The 20212-nt window shown below is 36.6% G+C and overlaps 3 protein-coding genes across 6 annotated transcripts; 2 read left to right on the forward strand and 1 right to left on the reverse strand.

Moving 5' to 3' along the window:
• The first annotated feature begins 233 nt into the window (after nt 1–233).
• On the forward strand, nt 234–5841 carry LOC108990654 (receptor-like cytosolic serine/threonine-protein kinase RBK1). The gene is made up of 9 exons (XM_018964673.2): nt 234–404; nt 483–550; nt 685–1149; nt 3609–3866; nt 4272–4426; nt 4514–4593; nt 4691–4826; nt 4994–5143; nt 5361–5841. Exons 2-9 carry the CDS (start codon nt 538–540, stop codon nt 5523–5525), a joined length of 1422 nt encoding a protein of 473 aa, XP_018820218.1. The 5' UTR covers nt 234–404; nt 483–537; the 3' UTR covers nt 5526–5841.
• Nucleotides 5842–5979: 138 nt separating this feature from the next.
• LOC108990655 lies at nt 5980–8467 on the forward strand. Of its 4 annotated transcripts, none has more exons than XM_018964674.2 (2): nt 5980–6716; nt 7844–8467. In XM_018964674.2, exons 1-2 carry the CDS (start codon nt 6085–6087, stop codon nt 7950–7952), a joined length of 741 nt encoding a protein of 246 aa, XP_018820219.2. In that variant the 5' UTR covers nt 5980–6084; the 3' UTR covers nt 7953–8467. The 4 variants fall into 4 exon arrangements, 2 of the variants coding, with proteins under 2 accessions (XP_018820219.2, XP_018820221.2); XM_018964676.2 differs by having other exon boundaries at nt 7783–7946; XR_001996031.2 differs by having other exon boundaries at nt 5981–6802; nt 7783–7890.
• A 1632-nt stretch (nt 8468–10099) lies between these two features.
• Nucleotides 10100–18896, reverse strand: LOC108990652 (crooked neck-like protein 1). Its single transcript, XM_018964671.2, has 7 exons — nt 17652–18896; nt 17476–17541; nt 12348–12492; nt 12037–12255; nt 11391–11610; nt 11087–11282; nt 10100–10610 (listed from the first exon to the last, which is right to left on the reverse strand). The coding sequence occupies exons 1-7, from the start codon at nt 18803–18805 to the stop codon at nt 10496–10498; spliced, it is 2115 nt and encodes a 704-aa protein (XP_018820216.1). The 5' UTR covers nt 18806–18896; the 3' UTR covers nt 10100–10495.
• Nucleotides 18897–20212: the final 1316 nt, after the last annotated feature.

Here is a 20212-nt window from a genome sequence, read left to right on the forward strand (position 1 = left end):
TATCGTTGTTATTCATCTTAAAATTATAAATATTATTTATCTTTATTTTTAAATAAAAATTAATTACAATTTGATCAATGCCATTCAACTACGTCATTTATGAAGAGAACACGTAAACCAAGCATTTATGTTGAATATTAATAACATGAGGGTGATATTTTTGTGTAAAAAGATGAAGAGAGAGCTATCCTCCATACAAGAAGTCCGTATAAATATGGCATTATATTTCGGTCTTCAGCCAACTGGTTTTCGCTTCCTCTGAACCTTCAAAGAATAACCAACTCCCAAAAGATATATACCATTTTTAACTGACTTTTGTCAGTGTCTTCCTCTTTTTCCCTCCCCCTCCTCTGCATCGTCTTGTCCCTACGCTGCATCTCTTCGACTCCCCAAATGTAGAAAAGGTTGTTCTTTTGTTTGTTTGGTTTCTTATGTTTTGTTTTTTATGAGGCTCTATCTTTCTCAGGCTCTTTCTTCCTCAGGTTCTTTCTTCCTCTGGCTTATTGGATAATCTGAGAAGACCTCGATATTTTAACCATGTCCGTCGAAGGTGAAAGCTTTTGAATACATCGAAATAGCGTTTAATTTTATTTTTATTTCTGTTTTTTGTTTCTTGGGAACCAAACAAAAGAGCCTGGGGGTCTCCATTGCTGAAGTTGTTGTTTCCTGTAATGGATTACGCAGAGAGCAGAGGAGAAACAGGGGAAACCCCAGATATACAAACGCCAGAACCTCATATTTCTACCAAGAAGCAGGAAGTTTCCGACGATGACGAGTCTTCCCCGAGAGGTGTGCTGGAAATCCCTGTTTTGGGTGCCACGGAATCGGACCACACCGGGAGCAGCAGTTTCAGCTCGTGTATCTCTCCCACGCAGAAACCGGCGCCGACTCCTCAGCTCCGAGAGAGCCACGGTGGGTCGCAGTGGAAGTCCGTGATCGAGGCCTTGAAGAGGAAATCCATGAGGTTCTCCATCATTCCCTTGCTGTCTGCGAGCCACGAGTTTTCCGCGAAAAATCTGAGCAGGAAGTTGGGTTGGATTCGGAGCGCCGAGGACGGGATTGACAACGATGGGATTCCCAGACCCAAGCCGTCTTGGAGGAGCTTTGATTATGCCGAGCTAGCAGCCGCTACGGATAATTTCAGTTCCGGTAATCATAATCATTTCCTTTTCCTCTGTTTTTTTTAAATAATCTTTTCTTTAGAAATATAAACATCTGAACCCTCCCAATCATCTTTGATTATCCCCATCAAAATGATATTTACATACAACCGTTCTACCAAACCAAAGGCCACCGGAGGTGCCCAGAAAAAGGCCCGACCACCGGTGGTCCATTTGGCCTACTAACAATGCACACGTCATGTTTATTATCTGCAGCGAATACATACATACATAACATCGACATGTCATGATTCATGTGACTCATGTTATGTTTTTACTTGCTAGAAAACGAACAAAATTCAGTTTATTTTATTGCAAAAAATACTGCTAATGAAACTGTACAGTGAGCTCAGGCGTACTTGTTTGTTGGATTTATCCACCTCCGAGATTGATCGAGATAAACTCCGAAAACCATAAAAACCTGTACAGTAAAATCATTCTAATATTGAATTGAATTGAAATGAATTTAATTTTTTATAAATAATAATGAGTTATGTTAATGAAATGATTTTTATAGAATTTATCTAAAATGAGATATATTTAAAAAATAAAAAGATTATGAGTCACCTGTAAAAAATTTTTAAGTTAAAATGAATTTAATAATTTAAAAATCAAATATTTAAGTGTAAATTTAACTTAAAACTAAATTGAAATGAATTGGTTTATCTAATTCTAAATTTCAAACGGCCTAATTGGATGCACTTTATTTTCCTGGCTTTATTTTTTGAGTCTAGTCAGACTAGTCTACTCACCACAGAAACTATCAGCTAGAATATTATTAGTTTAAAGTTGTGATTGGTCGCAAGATTTGACTTATAATTTATTTTAATTCAAAATTTTTTTACTCACGAGTCTTATAATTTTTTTTAATTTAATATATTTTTATATATAGAATTTATAATTTTTTTAAATTTCTTATCAAAAATATTAAATTTATCTTAAGATTTAAATATATTTTAAACTTAATTTATATAATTTTTTTTATTATCTAATTTACTATTATTTATAAAAAAATTAAATTCAAATAAGTTTAGATAAAGATCTAAACGCAGCCTAAATATCGACTGAGGAATTGGGATCGGCCGCTATTTACCGAGACAGCCCTAGAAACATTTCTGTAGGGGGCGACCTTTTTGACCAAAGTTTATAAATAGAGGGAGGAAAAGATGAAACATATTGTGGGTCCTGACTGCTTGACCTGATATGTGCCTAACCTAGGAAAACCTAGCCATGCCGGTGTATTGGGTTGCCCGTGGGTCCAACCCTCCAAGATCTGTTGCGCCATTTCTGGCACAATGAATTGAGGAGGTTGGGAAATGCATGCTGCTTAGATGTGTTTGCGCTTTCAAACAGCTCGAGAAGGCATTTGCTTTATCAGACCAGTTCAATGCCAAGCGCTTTCATCAAAGAGGATGTTGATTGTTTTTACCTGACATGTATGCTTGTATAGTTTTCTTGAATTTTGCACGTAAGAGTATTTTCATTAGATTAGTTAAAGTTACATGATAGTTTTGATGAATATAAGATAAATTTAATTTTTAACTATTTCATTCACATAAATCTTCACATTAGAATAGTTATTTTTTTATTATATAATAATAAAATAATATAAGATAAATTTAGCTTTAGTTATTCACATTAAATCTTCACATTAGATTATATATTTATTCACTATATAGTAATGAATAACTAATAATTTCAAAAATATTTAATTTTTTTAATTATTAATTTTTTTAATTTTATCATATTTTACTATTCTAGTTATTATATATTAATTAATAATCATGTTCTTATTAAATTAATATATCACTAAGTCAAATTAATATATTAATTGTGATAAAATATGTGATAGAAAGAAAGTAAGAGAGAAATAATTAATAAAATATATATTTGATGTATGTACAGTAATCTTTAAATTTAGAAAAATTTTTAAAAGTCACTGTACCCAAATTCTAGAATTTGAACATATTTTACTCTTTAATAACTAAATATTTCATTAAATTTAACTTTTAACTAATTTAATGAGAGTGCTCAGTTGAATTTGTTGGGTTTAGCTAAAAAAACTATTCTGATTTGTGTATTTGTGAGTAATGTTGGACTTGAAGATTAATTTCCGTTGGCTTTTTTTCGATTTTTGAACCTTCATTCAACTTTATGCGCCGAACTATTGGTTTGATGGCTGCAGCCATGGTTGTTGAGGAGCTTTTGTCGGACTGGGACCTCTATTGCTACCCTTTTCAGACCTTATCTTTGTGGGTTATCATCAATAGTATCAGACCTAGCACTAGCAGTCATAATGTAATTCATCTTAAATTAATTACATAGATCTTAGGTAATTTATTTGAAGTATTTAACTTATGAAATCATTTTTAATAGGCTGATTAACTTTTAATAGTTACTTGTTATTAGATTCGTTAATGTTCTAAGTTTTGCATAAAACTTTGATAGAGAACATGATTGGGAAAGGCGGGCATGCTGAGGTATACAAAGGATGCTTATCTGATGGTCAAGTTGTAGCAGTAAAAAGGCTAACAAAGAAAAAGAAGGAAGAGGAGGATAGAATTAGTGATTTCTTGTCAGAGCTTGGGATTATTGCTCACATAAACCATCCCAATGCTGCTCGATTGCTTGGTTTTGGGATAGATGGGGGTCTGCACCTCGTCCTTCAGTTCTCCCCGCATGGCAGCCTTGCTTCTGTGCTATTTGGTGCTGTCTCAATCTCTCTTCTTTTATTGTTATTTCTCTGTTTATTTCTCCTGGTATGATTGTTTGAAGTTCCCACAATGAACATATACAGCAGTTTGTATCTTACAAATTTACTCATTCTGCCAAATCAGCTACATCTCTGCTTCGCCAATCAGTACTAGAGAGTTTTTATGAGATCGGAATTTAGGTAGTTTGGCAGTAGCGGATGTTTGAGGTGAATTGTTTGGTGTTCTAGTTCTTGACTAGGCGTCTTATCTTGTATACGTCTTGTGTACTTGGGCTATATCTATATCCCATTATATTATTTACAGAATTACTTTTACTTCCCAAAAGAAAAGAAAAAAAAAGTGTTTAACCAATGATCATAGATTTATTGGGCTGATGAAGAGGCATTCAGCATTTCAGGTTCATCTGAGTGTCTGGAGTGGAAGATAAGGTTTAAGGTGGCTATAGGGGTAGCGGAAGGATTGGATTATCTTCATCACAATTGCCATAGACGCATTATTCACAGAGACATCAAAGCCTCTAATATATTGCTCACCCAAGATTACGATGCTCAGGTATTTTTGCTACTCAAAAGAAGAGTATTGAGCTTGACATATATGTATATAGTAAGTTGAGTTTTGTGATTCATCTATAACATGCAGATTTCTGATTTCGGACTCGCAAAGTGGCTGCCAGAAAAATGGGCTCACCATGTTGTCTTTCCAATCGAAGGCACATTCGGGTTAACCACGATGCATCTTCAATGATTTATTAGTAGAATTTCTGATTTCAAAAGGTTAAAAGTCATCTGGGCTTATGAATCTTTATGTAAATTTCAGGTACCTGGCCCCAGAGTATTTTATGCATGGGATTGTTGATGAGAAAACTGATGTCTTTGCATTCGGGGTACTATTACTGGAGCTCATTACTGGTCGACGTGCCGTTGATTCAAGTCGACAAAGCCTTGCCATATGGGTATCATTCCATTTTGTGCTACAACTTGTAGATTCTGAACAATGTTTTATGCAGATTTTGATCTGGACATTGAATGTTGCTTATAGCTCCTATGTTTTACAGATCATGAAATATTTCTTTCAAATGCAAGATGAATGACAATTTGGTTCTTCTTCTGTTATGCATAGGCAAAGCCGCTGCTGGACACTAATAATGTCAAGGAATTAGCAGATCCACGATTAGGAGATGCTTACGATCCCAGCGAGATGAAACGTGCCATGTACGCGGCTTCAATGTGCATCCACCACTTATCCTCCATGCGTCCGCAGATGAACGGAGTATGAGTTTTGCTACCTTGCCTTTTCAGTTTCAGGTTAAATTAATCGCCTTGTGAAAAAGCTATAAGGTGTAAGAGTAAATAGTGACTGATGCATAAAGTGTGGGGCGTGAGAGTAAATGGTGGTTGATGCATAGCATTGCTCAATTAATGAACTTGTGTCATAAAGAAGTTGCACAATTGATCACGAATGCAATGCAAAAATGTGTGCAATGCAGGTTGTGCAGATACTCAAGGCAGAAGAAGATGGACCACTTGAACCAAAAACAAAATCAGTGGCAGCAAGATCACTCGTTTTTAATGCTTGTGACCTGGAAGATTATACTTCCACCACTTATCTCAACGACCTCAATCGCCACAGGCAACTTGTGATGATGGAGTAATTCCTAAGCCATCTGTTCTGCAGTGTTTTTACTTGTTCCTACTGTGTAAGTTGGGAAAAAGAAAAAATGGTATGGCCCTGCTGCAGTTGTTTTGTTCCTTCCTGAAAAACACTACAGATCAGAATGGTGAAGCGGCGTTCAAATTTCCATAATCACTGGAAAGAAAACTCGCCCAACCAGACACAGATAATTGTGTACTACGTTGTATTGTGTCTGTACTGCTGCAATTATCAAAATTGGAAACCCCATTTATATGTAAGTTTCCATGTGTTTGGTATAATATACTGCACAAGAATAAACATTTAAATACGTAAAATCCTCGCACCAAATTTCTCTGAGAAAATTAGCTGGGATTCTTCAAGTCTCGATGATCTTTTCTTATAGTTTATATTTTTGGGTGATTTTTTTTTTTTTTTTTATAAATTAATTTATTTTTAGTAAAAAGTTAATTGAATATGTCTCAGATGAGTTCTGAGTGCATAAACAAACCCCACCATATAAACATTGTCAAATCTTAGAGAGAGAACGAAAGGGTTCTGTAGACAGAGATAACACGCTAATGGCGCCAGAAATTGTTCTTCAATTGGCGCTCCTAACCCTAGCGTTAGCAATGTTCTTCGCGATCCACAGGCTCCCCAAAGGGGCCCTAACCAAGCTCAGAACCAAGCACCGAGCAACCCTCCTGTCCAACCGCCACTTCGTCCAAGGGTCCCATCTCCTGGATCGGGCGCGATCCACACCCCACCGGATCCAATCCTTGACCCACGCCAAGTCAGCTCTGCTCGAAGCCGAGAAGGCCGTCTCGCTCTCACCGAAGGACCCGGCGCCTCACATCCTCAAAGCCATGGCTCTGGACCTCCTCGGCCACAAGACCTCCGCGCTGAGATCGCTGGACCTGGCCTTGTCCTCCCCGCGCGTGAGGTCAATCGTCGGGAAGGAGCGCGGGGACGCGCTGGTGAAGAGGGCAGAGTTGAAGCTGGGGATGAATCGGAAGCGACGAGTCGACTCGGCGGTGGAGGACCTGGTGGAGGCGGGGAGGGTGAGCGGGGATAGCAACACGAGGGCGTATTGTTTGCTGGGAGAGTGTTACGAGTGGAAAGGAAGGAAAGAGGAGGCCAGAGAGGCATTCGAGAACGCCTTAAGGGTCCAGCCTGATTCGGTCGCGGCTCGCCATGCCTTGGATCGGTTGAGGTTGTAGTCTCTACTCTGTCTGCAAATTGGAAGATTTTGCTTTCCTTGACAATGCTAATAGAAGTTAATGAAGACGCAATTACGAGGTTTTCTGAACTCTTTTTTTTTTATTTTATTTATTTATTTATAATTTTCTTGCTTGTGTGTGTCAAATCTAGCAAAGCCTTGGTGTAGATAGAAATGAATGTAAATAAGATGGAGTTTTACAATACTAAGAGAGAGATGAACTATGCTGATTTTCTTGCTTCAAATGCCACCTTCAATAATATGAACTTCAGCATTAACATACTGAGAATTATATTAAAAACAGTTAGGGTAGATTTGGATAGTAGGTTGAGATAAGAGGAGGTAAAATAAAAATAAAAATTTGAATAAAATATTATTAGAATATTATTTTAAAAAAAAAATTGAATTATTTATTATATTTTGTATAAAAATTTGAAGAAATTATAATGATCACTCCAACCTTAAATATAAATTACAAGACTTTGGAAATAAGAGTTAGCATTATGTTTGGATAGTGAGTTGAGTTGTGATGATAGTTGAAAGTTGAATAAAATATTATTAGAATATAACTTTTTAATCTAATTTTTATTTTTGAATTTGAAAAAGTTGAATTATTTATTATATTTTGTTTGAAAGTTTGGAAAAATTATAATGATTAGATGAGATGAGTTCAGATGAACTCTTAATCCAAACAACCCTAAGAGTAATATTACTCATCATTCTTTTTACTTTCATCCTCTCATTATTCTATTATATTTTATTTGTGGGTCTATCATTTAATATTACATCAAGAAATGTTGAGAGGATGATAATAAAAATATAATAAATAGATTTTTCTTATTGTTAAAGAAAGTAAAATTTAAACATGTTATCCATGGATACTAGAAAAACTAAAATATTTCTATCTTCTTTTTAAAAACCCAAACCAAAAACGACCTCAAAGGGGGGTAGGAACTTCGGCTCCTCCCTCCCTCCCTCCCTACTCTCAGATGCAATTTTCTCTTAAGTGTTTAATTTTCCAATCGATGTTTTGGTTTTATTTTTGTTTTTCTGATTAAAGCATGGAGAAGTGGCGCTTGATGTTTTTCGGTGACCAACGACCACCACGTGCCCCACTGTAGGGTCCCTAAGCCACTGATCTTATCGAAGGTTTCGCCAAAAGGAGCGGCACGTGATCCACACGTGCGGGTCAAAGTTCGCACGTGGCCTCCACTCGCCACCACACAGTAGGCTCTGTTCGCGGCGTTTCTGGGGTCAACGATCTCGGTAGCTTCAAGATCGACAGTCCAGCACACTCCTAGCGTGGAGTGTGTCCTTCACGTGCCATTACAGCCTTCTTGCTCAGTGTTTTTTCAGTTTTCAGTATATTTCAAGTTTATGTTTTGTTGTATTTCTGTTTTTTCGATTTTTCCTATATTTCTTTGTTCTGTTGCTTGTGGTAGGTAAAAATAAAAAGAAATAGACTATTGGACTTGTTGTCCATAGCAAGAGAACCCTCTCCTTCTTTGGAGGATGGGGGATGGTTTTCTCTCTCCTCATTTCGAGAATGGAGGTTGCTTATCTTATTTTTATAGAGTGTTCTATTCTCAAACAAATTAGGATTGAAATATCTGTTCTTACAAAGTCTTATATCTCATAAGATTTTGTCATTAGAGAGCTTATAGAAGTTAAGATAATGTTCGTTACAAAGAAATTTGTGTGAAGTGAAGCCTCAAACAAATGAGTAATTTGGCTTGTAATCTGTATTTTTTTCTGTATTTATCAGTCATAGTTGTAACCTCAATTTCATTGAATGAAATTAAGTCTATTTGTCATAAAAGAAATAGATAAATAAAATTTCAACGGAAGGAGCATTGGAGGGGTAGATTTACACTTTGTTCTAATACTCCCTTTGAGCTAAACTCCTCATCAATAAGTAAATTCGGGATATATAATATTTAGGTAAACGAGATAAAGTGTAGAGTGAATGTTGAAATCTAATACCATGCGAAAATAACATTTATCCCAAAATTTTGAGAGATTGATTGCAGTCTGACAAGCAGCAACGATTCAAGTAAAAAAAAAAAAAACAGCAACGATTAAAACAAACGAAGCAAATAAATAATTGGGCCAGGCTAGAAAAGACGATCAACCGTGAACACTTGCCTACCAGCACGAGCTTATAACATCAACATTATAAAGTTAAAGTGGGCCCATTTACTCCATAAGTTAATCTCGGTCTTTACCTTCTCTCGGGTTATATATTCGCGAAATATGTTTACACCAGTTTTTTTTTTTTTTTTTTTTTTCACGTTAATGTGGTAAAATCTTAGCTTAATAAAAAGTTTAATTCAAAGGTTCAACCCATGAGAGAACTGGCTGACACATTAGCGTATAAAATCACATTTATGAAAAATGTTACAAACATAAAGAGATCACATAAAAGTAAATTCACAACAAATTTACATGTTTTCAAATGATCTATTAAATCTATTTTAAAATAAAAATAACTTTACAACCTAACATATTGTATCAAACCACATCAATATATAAGTTTATTTTTATATAATATTTTTTTTGACTAAAGTATTTAGCAAAAGCATATCGTCATGGCTAATAAAGATCAGATCGACCGGTAGAATCTCTAATCGCTTTTGTCTTGCTCACGCAGCTCTACGGCACGAGTTTGCAGCCCCTTGAGTTAAATGCAACTGGATGAGATAATTTTCCCTATGCCCTTTGTAAATCCCATATTTAGCCAAAATAATTACTTTTTGTACTGAGATGTATGCTAATTTGGTTAGCTACAAAACTATGTTGAGAAGTACGATTTTATTTTTACAAAAGAAATGAGATAGAGGCAAAATGAGTTTTTTAATGGGATCCAATATTAGAAGGTTTTTTGGGGAACAAAAACCTTTTTTTTTTTTTTTTTTTTTTTTTATCATTTTGGGAAGCAAAATGAGTTTTTTTTTTTTTTTTTAATGACATACATTGAATCTTAACTTAACAAGAGAATGCACAAGATTTCATTTTTAATTTTTCTTTTTATTAAATGCAATCTCTAGAAATAATAGTTTGGATTGACATTGTAAGAAAATTCAGCAAATACAAATCGGTGTATAAGCAAAAGGTCAAAACATCAGTAGTTTTTTATGATAGCTGATGTAGAAGCCTTTCACATGAGAATTGTGTTGAGTATGTCAATGAAGAGAGTTGCAATTAATTAATTTATTTTTTCTTTTTTGTAAGAAAGTGACACTTGGTATATTTTTTCAAAAGTTAAAAAGAAATAAAAGAATACTTGCTAGCTTAACCTTCTATATAGTAGGCCATTCATAGATAGACCCACTAGGACTAAGACAAAAGAAGATCGATCATGGATGTAGTTCGAGTCCTCCACAAGAATTACAGACCCCCTTCATTTCGTCATTATTATTAAAACCAGCTTCAGTTGTTTCTACTCTCAGAACTCTCACTACCTACTAGACCAAAACTATAGCCAACAATTAGTTAGTTCAAAGTGCAGGTAGAGGAATTGAACCACACCATTCAATACTTTTGAGCCGTGAAGGAATTGCTGCTTCCTCGCCATGGTAATAATACATTCTCTGCGTCTAAATTCCTAAACGCTCCCTAAATTTTTAGTTCCACAAGAACAAAGTCTTTTTGGTCCCACAAAATTTAAGAAAAATCTGACTAGCTAGTAAACTATTTCATTTAAACCCAGTTAAAATATAAATAGAAAAATTTGTATTTACGTACATGAAATGCCACTGACAAAAGCAGCCGTGCTAGTCATCGTCAGAGGAGAGCTTCTGCTTCTTCCACTTATAGGCGGCTTCCAGTATCTTAAGATTTGTGGTCTGATTTTCTTCGGGGAATAGATAGTCAATGTATTCCTCATACCTGCCACATCAAATTTGTTAGCATTCACAAAAAATGAAAGGCTAAAAATGGAATCAAACATAATATAATCAAAACTGCAGCCCGCACCGGTTGATTTGAGAAATTTTATGGACCAACTTGAAAAAAAATAATAATCAAATGTCTATTCTTGATTGCAATTGTGCGCTTTCAGACCATATTAAGAATTCTGATTCAGCACCACTGTAAATATCAACCGAGGTATGCGATGACTCCGAAAATCGGCTATTGTGGATGGTAAACTTGTCAATAAAAAGTGGGCTCCTGTCTCATGCATAAAACTTTATCCCGTATGTCCTAATTTTAGTAATTGAATCCTAACCTAAAGTTCACTAAGCATGTCAAAATGATATGGTCAGTGTTCAACTCTTTGCGTGCTGCTGCCCGTCGGTGACTTTTTATGACACTTTCACATCAAAATCTTATGAAAAAAGACAAGTAAATTTAGTTATACATACCCAGCAGGACCGTCCTCGGCTACAATAGGCCTCCTCTTTTTGAGCTTCTTTGGCAGCTTAGCCTGGACTAAACCAACATCACCAAGCTCACCAAAACTGCTCTCCATGGTCAACCACTCCTCTAACAGCATTGCTCTCTCTTCTTTTAGCTCAGGTGCAGATGTTCTTAAGTAGTTGATAGCCTTCTCAAAAACCCCTGATTCATTTGGGGGAAGGGGATGGAAGAAAATAAAATTTTAATGTTTGTTTTATTTGGTAATAATTGAGAAAACTAAACAATAGGATTTTGCGAGAAATTGCTTACTTCTAGCATGCTGAATGCATTGTTTCTTTTGTTCATAGCGATTTTCTTGGATGCTATCTTCTGCCAAATCCAAGTCCCCAGCATCCTCCTCCATAGCAGATGCCTCAAATTTTGCATAGCTTATCCACACCTTTAGGTGCTTTGTTCTGTCTAGAAGTCTCTCATAGAGCTCTCTGGTCCTTTCGAACTCACCCTCAGATATTTCAAAATCAATATACGTCTGTCATGAAATGAATCAATGTATTATTACCCATAGTCTCAAAAGCAAGATTACCAAAAAGCATTAAAATTTTCTTAAAATCAAGTTAATCTTCTATATTAGAGATCAAAAGAGCGTTCACCACATCCAGAGAAAATTGTTATATCAAATGGAAAAACAATTCAAATAAGACAATAAGATGAAATTTATGAGTCAAAAAATAAAAAAGATTCAAAAGAAAGAACTTTACCGATTTTATGCAATTAAAAAAAGGTATAAACAAGAAGAAGGTGCCTTTATATTGGCCTTTTTCTCCTTATTTCGTGCAAAGCAATTTTAAGAATCAAGAAACAATAATAGACTACAGAAAACAGTAAAGAAGAATAATAGACTTTTTTTAACCATATTTTAGCTTTTGACTAAAATGAGGAATGCCTAAACATGTACCTTCCACAATAACTCCGGCATATCCAGTGCTGGTTGGGCAATTGCAAGCTCAAAAATAGCCCTAGCTCGCTCAGTCTCAGACAAAGATCTCTCCAACTCCGCGTACTTGCTCCATGCATAACAGTTTTCTGGTGACCACTCTAAATACTTCTCATAGATTTTACGGCAACGATCTATATTTCCAAGCTGCAGCTCTATCTCAATATACTTCTTGAATATCTATTTTTCAAAAAAGCACGGTTGCAATTGTTAGACTGTACTCCCTTACTTTTAGAGTATAAAAAAAGACTTGGTATCAATCTGTAAATTACCTTATCTTTAGGAGCTTTCCCGATTGCATTTCCTAGGACTTGTCGTGCAGCCTTGAGATTCCGCTGCCGGATCTCAAACTGGGCAGCTAGAAGCCATATTTTTGCAAAAGAGAACTTCTCATGAGGAATCAACTTAAGACACTCACTGGAAGAATTAATGGCAAAAGAACAAGGCAACATATTAGTATGTCATTTAATTGGCATGAACAGTTGTCTAAGAAATTTACTGTAGGTGTAATGAGATTTCAATTTTCCATGGTCATTAACAACCAATTAAGTGTATAGCATAAAAATTTCCTGGAAAATTGAAAAATTAAAAATCACCTCTCACAGTGTTAATCAACCATAAAATAATTACTTGCAAAACATATATGCCACCGTACTCAAAATGTATGGTAACATTTTCTTTTCTATGAACATTTGAACATTCATCCATATAAAGGACAATATTTTCCCTAGGTATCAAGAGTGGAGAGAAAATCAGAAATAGTTTCTTCATATTTAGCCCCAGTATCTAGCCTACAAAGTATTTTTTTTTATCAGTAAAATAACAATATCTAGCCTACAAAGTATGGGAAGAAGAAACAAAGAAATAATTGTCTTGTTCCCATTTCTTTTATCTAACTTTTGTCTTGGTAAGTACCAGTACAGCTTTATTAAGACGAAAGAGGAAGTGACCAGAAATCATGGCATGTGGTTGGCAAGTGTTTAAAATATGAATTGACTTGGAATGAGTCCTCTCCTCTTGTGAGGGTGGGGTAGTTTTTCTCTCTTGGTTCCAAGTGAACAAAGAGTTTTGTCTCTTGGGCAGAATGTCTGAAGAGTCGCAGAGAATGAACAATGAAATCTCTAGTCTCTGTGAGGGGCTTAGGTTGACTGATGAAGAACGACAGGAAGTAGTAGTGAGGGATGAGGAGGTACTGTTGTCGGTTTCCAAAAGCAAAAAATGCTTGGTTGCACACATTGCTGCAGATAAAGAGGTTAACAAAGGCGCCTTCATATCAACAATGTCAAAGAAGTGGCATACTGGGGCGGATAATGTTTAAAGAAGTGGGATGGAACAAATTTCTGATTTGAGTTTCAAGAAGAAAAAGAAAAGAATCATGTCATGCAGGGATATCCATGGTCTTTTGATAAATTCCTTGTGTGTTTAAAGGACCGTGATGGTGAGTCTACTCCAAAGGACATTCAGTTCGATTGTGAACCATTCTGGCTTGAACTTCATGATATGCCATTCACGGGAATGAACAAAAGTACGAGGGGAAAAACTTGGAGAAACTGCAGGGAAAGTGATTATGGTTGATATGGACGGGAGTGGCACAGGGGGGGAAAATTCTTACGTGTGAAAGTTTTGGTAGATATTACAAAACCTTTGGCTAGAGGTTGAGTTCTCAACATTGGAGATAAAAGGTTTTGGATAACTTTCAAGTACAAGAGGCTGCCAAATTTCTGTTTTCATTGTGGTGAAATCAAACACACTAATCGAAGGTGCGACTGACATGGGGAGAACTCAGGGTGAAGATTACCAGATTTAGTATGGCCGTTGGTTGAGGGCTAGTAACCAGAAAGCTCCCACTGGTTACCATAGAAAGGAAGAGGATGATCGACTAAAGGATCTCACCAGAAGAGTCCGGCAAGGTAGTTCCAGCGAAGGGCTCTCAGGCAGTGATAAACAATTCAAACAGGAAGGTGGACAATTCTCAGTTAGTTGAAACTGATAAAAGCAACTCCATGATTTCAGGAAGCAGGGTGGAAATCAGCTCCTCTTCTTCTGCCACACATGTGGTTCATTCTATGCCTAATAGCAGCCAGGTTGGTCTTTCATTTATTTATTTTAATGATAAAAGTTGTTAGTAAGGGAAGCACTAAGACTTCTTCTAACTGGAAAAGGAGAGCTAGAGAAGGTATTTCACAGAAGGTTGCTGGGTTGAATGAATCCCCCATGAACCTTGACATGTTTGATTCTTTTAAGAAAAGAAATTTTGAGGTTGAAGCTGATAAGTTGACTACTAAAAGAGCTAAAATACAAAATTATGTGGTAGGTAAACAACATTATGAGCTGGCTAAGCAGCCCTGCCAATCATCATGAATCTCATTTGCTGGAACTGCAGAGGGCTTCAGAACCCACGGACAGTTCGTGAGCTTCATCTTTTGGTGAAGGAAAAGTTCCCAACTGTGGTTTTTTTAATTGAAACCATGTGTAATAGAAAGAAAGTTGAAAGCATTCGAAATAGGCTGGGGTATGATCACAGTATGGGTAAAAGTGGTGGTTTAGCAGCTCTGTGGAAAAAGGATATACTTGCTGAGTTTTTCTCTTACTCTCAGAGCCATATCTCTTTGACTATCACTAATTTTGAGGATGGTAAGAAATGGATGCTGACAGGCTTCTATGGCAATCCAGTGGCAGCTAAAAGAGAGGGCAGTTGGCAATTGCTGAGACTTCTTAAACCCAATCAGCAGTTGCCTTGGTTATGTATGGGGGACTTTAATGAAATTATTTCCCAGGATGAGAAGTCAGGTGCTGCTACTAGACCTTATAAACAGATGGAATCATTCAGAGAAGCTCTTGAGGATTGTGATTTAAGTGACCTAGGTTTTATAGGCACCAAATTTACATGGTGTAACAATAGGGAAGGAAGGAAATTCACTAAAGAAGGATTAGATAGAGTGCTGGGAAACAGTAACTGGAACTTGCTAATTGGCCTCACAGAGATACATGTTCTTCGTGTTATAAGTTCTGATCACTGCCCTCTCTTTGTTTCTTGTCTGAGAGATGAAAGGGAGTTCCATCAACAGAGGAAATTTTTTAGATATGGAGCTAGTTGGTCTAACAAAGAAGATTGCAAAAATCTTATTAAGATATATATATATATATATAAATATCAGTAGCACAAACTTGGATATGTTCTTCCTGTTCTAAGTTCTGTTCTAAGTTTGTGCTTAGAAAGTAGCACAAACTTGGATCACAATCCAACATAAGAGGGTATTAAGAAAGAAAGGCTTGAGCTCCAGCACCGATCTCTCGCAATCCACGAAAACAATAATTCCTTTCTCTTCAAGATGCCACAATAACACAACAGGTCATTCTCTATCAAAATAAACTACACTGGAGAACATTTGAATTTAGCTTTGAAATCTATAAATAAACTATACGTGAAAGCTTGCAAAGAGAACTACATCAAAATAATATCAACATAGCAACCTCTTGTGCAGGCCAAATCAGAAGTACTGACTCTTAAAACTTTCAGTTTGATGTGATGCACAGAAGTTCATACAAGTAAAGAAGCAACAAGATACGCCAAAAGAAGAAGAAGAAGAAGATGAAAAGAACAGGAAAAAAAACATCCGATCAAAACAACAAATATGTAAGTTCTAATTCACTAGGTTTCTAAGTCAAAACAAAGCATTACTTTTAAAGAGTCTTTATTTTCTTTTCTTTTTTTCCTTTTCGCAGATGATACTCTGTTTTTTTGTGAAGCGAATAGGAGTCATGTCCAAACTTTACGTGCATTATTACTTTGTTTTGAAGCAGTGTCAGGGCTTAAGGTGAACCTTAGCAAGTTTGAGATGGTTCCGGTGGGTGTGGTTCCTAATATACGCAGTCTAGCAAGTCTTCTAGATTGCAGGGTGTCCTCTTTCCCAATGAAATATTTAGGCCTTCCACTGAGTGCTACTTTCAAGAGTAGAGCAATATGGGATAGGGTGGTAGAGAAGATAGAGAAAAGGTTGGCTGGATGGAAAAGGGGGTCGTCTCACTCTTATCAAGAGCACCCTCACTAACCTTCCCACTTATTTTTTATCTCTCTTTCCTACGCCTGCAAGGGTGGTGAATAGGATTGAAAAACTCTTTAAGACTTTTTTATGGGGAGGCATAGGGGAGGAGAAGAAATTTCTTTTGGTTAATTGGAAGACAGTATGTGCTCCATTTGTGAATGCGAGGTTGGGTGTTTGTAATTTGAGAACTTTTAATAAAGCGTTATTAGGGAAATGGCTTTGGAGATATCATTTGGAAGGGAGATCTTTGTGGAAAGAAACTATAGATGCTAGATATTATGGTGTTGCTTGGGGTAGTTGGTGTTTCCAAAGAAGTGAGAGGAGGGCATGGAGTGGAGCTATGAAAGTTTATAAGGAAGGAGTAGACAAGTTTTGTAAATCATATTCGTTTTGTCGCAGGTGAGGGCAACCGAATCAATTTTTTGCGGGACGTGTGGTGTGGAGATCATGCATTGGAAAGAGTGTTTTCAGCTTTATAATATCGTATTGCAGTTAATAACGAGGCTTCAGTGGCGGATGTGCGGTTATTTGCTCATGGTTCGCATCAGTGGAATATTCTGTTTAATAGGGATATTCATTATTGGGAATTATCTATGGTTTCAAACTTTTTCAGCTTGCTACACTCCTTAGGGTCTACTATGGCATAGCATGATAGCTTGAAATGGAGGTTTCAGGATCACAAGAAATGCACAGTAAATGCGTATTACAAAATCTTGATTACACAGGATCACACCTCATTCCTTTGGAGGAACATTTGGAGGTCTTGAGTGCCCTTTAGAGTTGCTTTCTTTGTTTGGAATGCCGCCCTTGGGAAGATCTTGACCACGGACAACTTGAGGAAGAGAGGATGTGTTGTGTTGGATTGGTGTTACATATGTAAAAAGAATGAAGAATCGGTAGATCATCTTTTACTACATTGTAACATAGCGAGAGCGTTGTGGGATGAGATTTTTCGAAGGGTTGGTGTGGCTTGGATAATGCCTAGGAGGGGGGTGGATTTGATGGATTGTTAGAAAAAATTGCAGGACAGTCATCAAGTGGCAAGCAATCTGGATAATGATTCTGTTGTGTATCATGTGGTGTATTTGGACTGAAATGAATAAGCGTTGTTTTGAAGACAAGGAATAAACAATGGTGGAGCTGAAAAAAAAATTTCTACATACTTTATTGCTTTGGTTTTCAGCTATTGTATTAAATGGGGATGATATTCATGAATTCTTATCCTTAGTTCATCGCTCTTATAATGTATTTAGGTGTTCTATTGTATACTTCTTGTGTACTAGGTACATGCCTATTTCATTCACATCAATAAAGTTTATCTCTTACTTATCAAAAAATAAAAAAATAAACATACCGATACACTTCTCTCGTTCGTTCCATGTCTCCGGCATCAAGCTCTTCGTACAGGGCATAATTAATCCTAACATTACACATTCAAAAAATAATCAACCATCAACACATAACAAAACAAAACTAAGAAAGCTAAAAGTTTTCGAAATCCAAATTCTCCAACCACGAAAATGCACCTACCACAAATAAATGTACCGCTGCCAGTATCGCTTTTCCTCGGCGGGAGGAACGTTCGCAATGGCCCTTTCATAAACCTCCCTAATCCTTTCCTTATTTCCCACGCTCTCTTCCAACCGAATGTAATCAAACCAAGAGTCGTAATTCAGCGGATTCTTCCTCACCTCTTCCTCATACTGAAACCTCCGTTTCCCTACAATCGCATCTTCAATCCCCTCTCTATCCCCATACTGCTTTTCAAACGCCACAAACTTCCTATACAAGTCCTCAGCTCGCCCTTTCGGTATATGGTCGAGCGCAAACTTGTAGATACACCTCGCACGCTCTGTCTCCTTGCACCGCTCCTCGAACTCGGCAAATGCAACGAACAACTGCTCAGCCTCCTCATCGTCAGCAAGCTTCTCTACCGCCCTCTCGTACACGTTCCTCGACCTAGCAACCTCGCCATTCTTCATCTCAAACTTGGCAAACCGAATCCAAGCACCGACCTTGGGGTGGCATTGAACAAACCGCTCAAAAATCTGCCTAGCGCGCTCGACCTCGTTGTAGCGTAGCTCGAACTTGATGTACGAGAGCCAGCCCTGCTGGTCCGGCATCCAATTCATCCATCTCTCAAAGACCTGCCTCGCGCCAGCGACATTGCCGAGCATCTCTTCCATGTGAATGTACTTGTACCACAACTGGTCCACTCTCGGCAAAAGCGCCACCGCACGGTCCCATACGTTGCGGGCGTGGTTGATGAACTTGTTCTTCATCTCTACCTCGGCGTACTTGAGCCACAGCGTGTGGTTCCGGTAATCGACCTCGAGAGCGCGTTCCCATACGGAACGTGCGCGATTGAAGTCCTTCTGCGACTCCTCCCACTGCGCGTACTTGATCCAGACGCTGATGTTCCATCGGACCCGGCGGATGAGGTCCTCGAACTCTTTGCGCTTGCGGAGGCGGTAGTCCGCAAGTTCGGCGGCATCGGTAATTTTCTGCTTCGGCGGTCGGATCTCGGCTTCTTGGCGCTCCCTGGCCTCCCGGAGGATCTGCTCGGCGGTGATTTGGATAGGAGCCGGTGTTTTGTTCTTAACTCGAGTCGGCCGCGGGAGCTTAACCTCCGTATCCTTTCGCGTTAGGTAGCCAAGACTGGGATCGGCATCTTTCGCCGCCATCGTCGACTGATTGGGAAGAAAGAGCGTATTGATTCTGGATATCTAATCTAGGATGCCCCCAAACTCTCCGTAACCTAAAAATGAATTTCATTCAACAGCGTTACCCAAACCCACGTACAAATTTAAAATGAGGATTTTCTTTTATCTTTTTTTTTTTAACTGTAAAATGAGGATATTGATATTTAGAAGAGTAATTTTATTTGTTTTATAAAAGAAAAATTTTAGAGAAAAGTTTCATATTCTGTTTATTCATTTAAAAATATATCATTTTATCTTTTTATATACGTAATAAAAATAATTTTAAATATATTTATAAGTAAAATGAAATAAAAAAATAAAATTATATATTTTTAAATAGATGTATAGAATGCAAGGCTTATGAATAGTACGACTCTTTATAAAATTATCTCTTATTTATGACGTAATTGTATAAAATTCCCTCCTTATTTTTATCTTTTTTAAAACACCCTAAAATTTTTGAAAATTTTTGGACCAACTTAACCGAAACATAATATATATCTTCTTAAATATAAAGTCACCTATCCAAAGGTGGATACAGGATAGTATATTTTGTTTGATGAATAAAATTACATTTTTATCCTTGAGTCTGACGAAGAATGTTTTTTACTTTTGTTTTGTGTGACTCTTTTATCTTCTCATTTAGATAAAATTACTTGTCCTTAAATATTTTCATTTAGATAATTGATATCTCTTATTTTATTTTTCATCTTTTCTTTAATGCCTATTTTACCTTAATTAATTTGCATTATCTCTTAAATAAAAATATATTTATGTATGTAGATTTTTTAAGACCAAATTTTAAATCAATTTGGTAATCCCTTATGCTATGACTGAATTTTAAATCAATTTTAAATTCAAAACATTAAACCTTCGAGATTATCTTCATATGTGCAAGCAATATAGACCTAGGCAAGAGCCTTGTTGTAAAGTAAAACTATACATGATGCCAAATAAGCATTTATTGACAACTCGCGAGAATTGGCATTTGGCTCATAAAGATTAAATGAAATTTCGGATTTTGTTGTACATCAATTACTATTTGTTTATATATTTCATACTCGACAGTTTTTTTTATTATTATAAAAAGTAATACTATACACCACACCACCATCTTACTTTCATCTTACGTAGTAAGATGTATCATATTTAACATCATTGAATGTTAAAGAATCTTGAGAAATGTTACATGTAATTGTGGAGTACGCAAGCGCTTTGCAGTCGTTTTGAAAAGAAATGAGATCTACTATTAAAAAATTATTTTTTTTTCATGTGAATCCCTTATTTATTCACTTTTTTTAAAATGATTGCGTGGCGCTTGCGCAATCACGATTGCAACTATCATTTCTCAAGAATCTTATAAGATGTGTGAGTGTAGAATAGTAAATA

This window comes from Juglans regia, chromosome 11, assembly GCF_001411555.2.
Source record: "Juglans regia cultivar Chandler chromosome 11, Walnut 2.0, whole genome shotgun sequence".
NCBI classification, from domain to species: Eukaryota; Viridiplantae; Streptophyta; class Magnoliopsida; order Fagales; family Juglandaceae; genus Juglans; species Juglans regia.

Bases quoted from the DNA above. Each gene is read 5' to 3' on its own strand.
- LOC108990654 (XM_018964673.2), top strand. The intron at 1,150-3,608 runs GTAATCATAATC...AAACTTTGATAG, and splicing joins TACGGATAATTTCAGTTCCG to AGAACATGATTGGGAAAGGC. The intron at 5,144-5,360 runs GTATGAGTTTTG...TGTGCAATGCAG, and splicing joins TGCGTCCGCAGATGAACGGA to GTTGTGCAGATACTCAAGGC.
- LOC108990655 (XM_018964674.2), top strand. From the start codon at position 6,085: ATGGCGCCAGAAATTGTTCTTCAATTGGCGCTCCTAACCCTAGCGTTA. The intron at 6,717-7,843 runs GTTGTAGTCTCT...GCCCCACTGTAG, and splicing joins CATGCCTTGGATCGGTTGAG to GGTCCCTAAGCCACTGATCT.
- LOC108990652 (XM_018964671.2), bottom strand. From the start codon at position 18,805: ATGGCGGCGAAAGATGCCGATCCCAGTCTTGGCTACCTAACGCGAAAG. The intron at 17,542-17,651 runs GTAGGTGCATTT...GTGTAATGTTAG, and splicing joins CAGCGGTACATTTATTTGTG to GATTAATTATGCCCTGTACG. The intron at 10,611-11,086 runs GTATGTATAACT...TTGATGTGGCAG, and splicing joins GCCGAGGACGGTCCTGCTGG to GTATGAGGAATACATTGACT.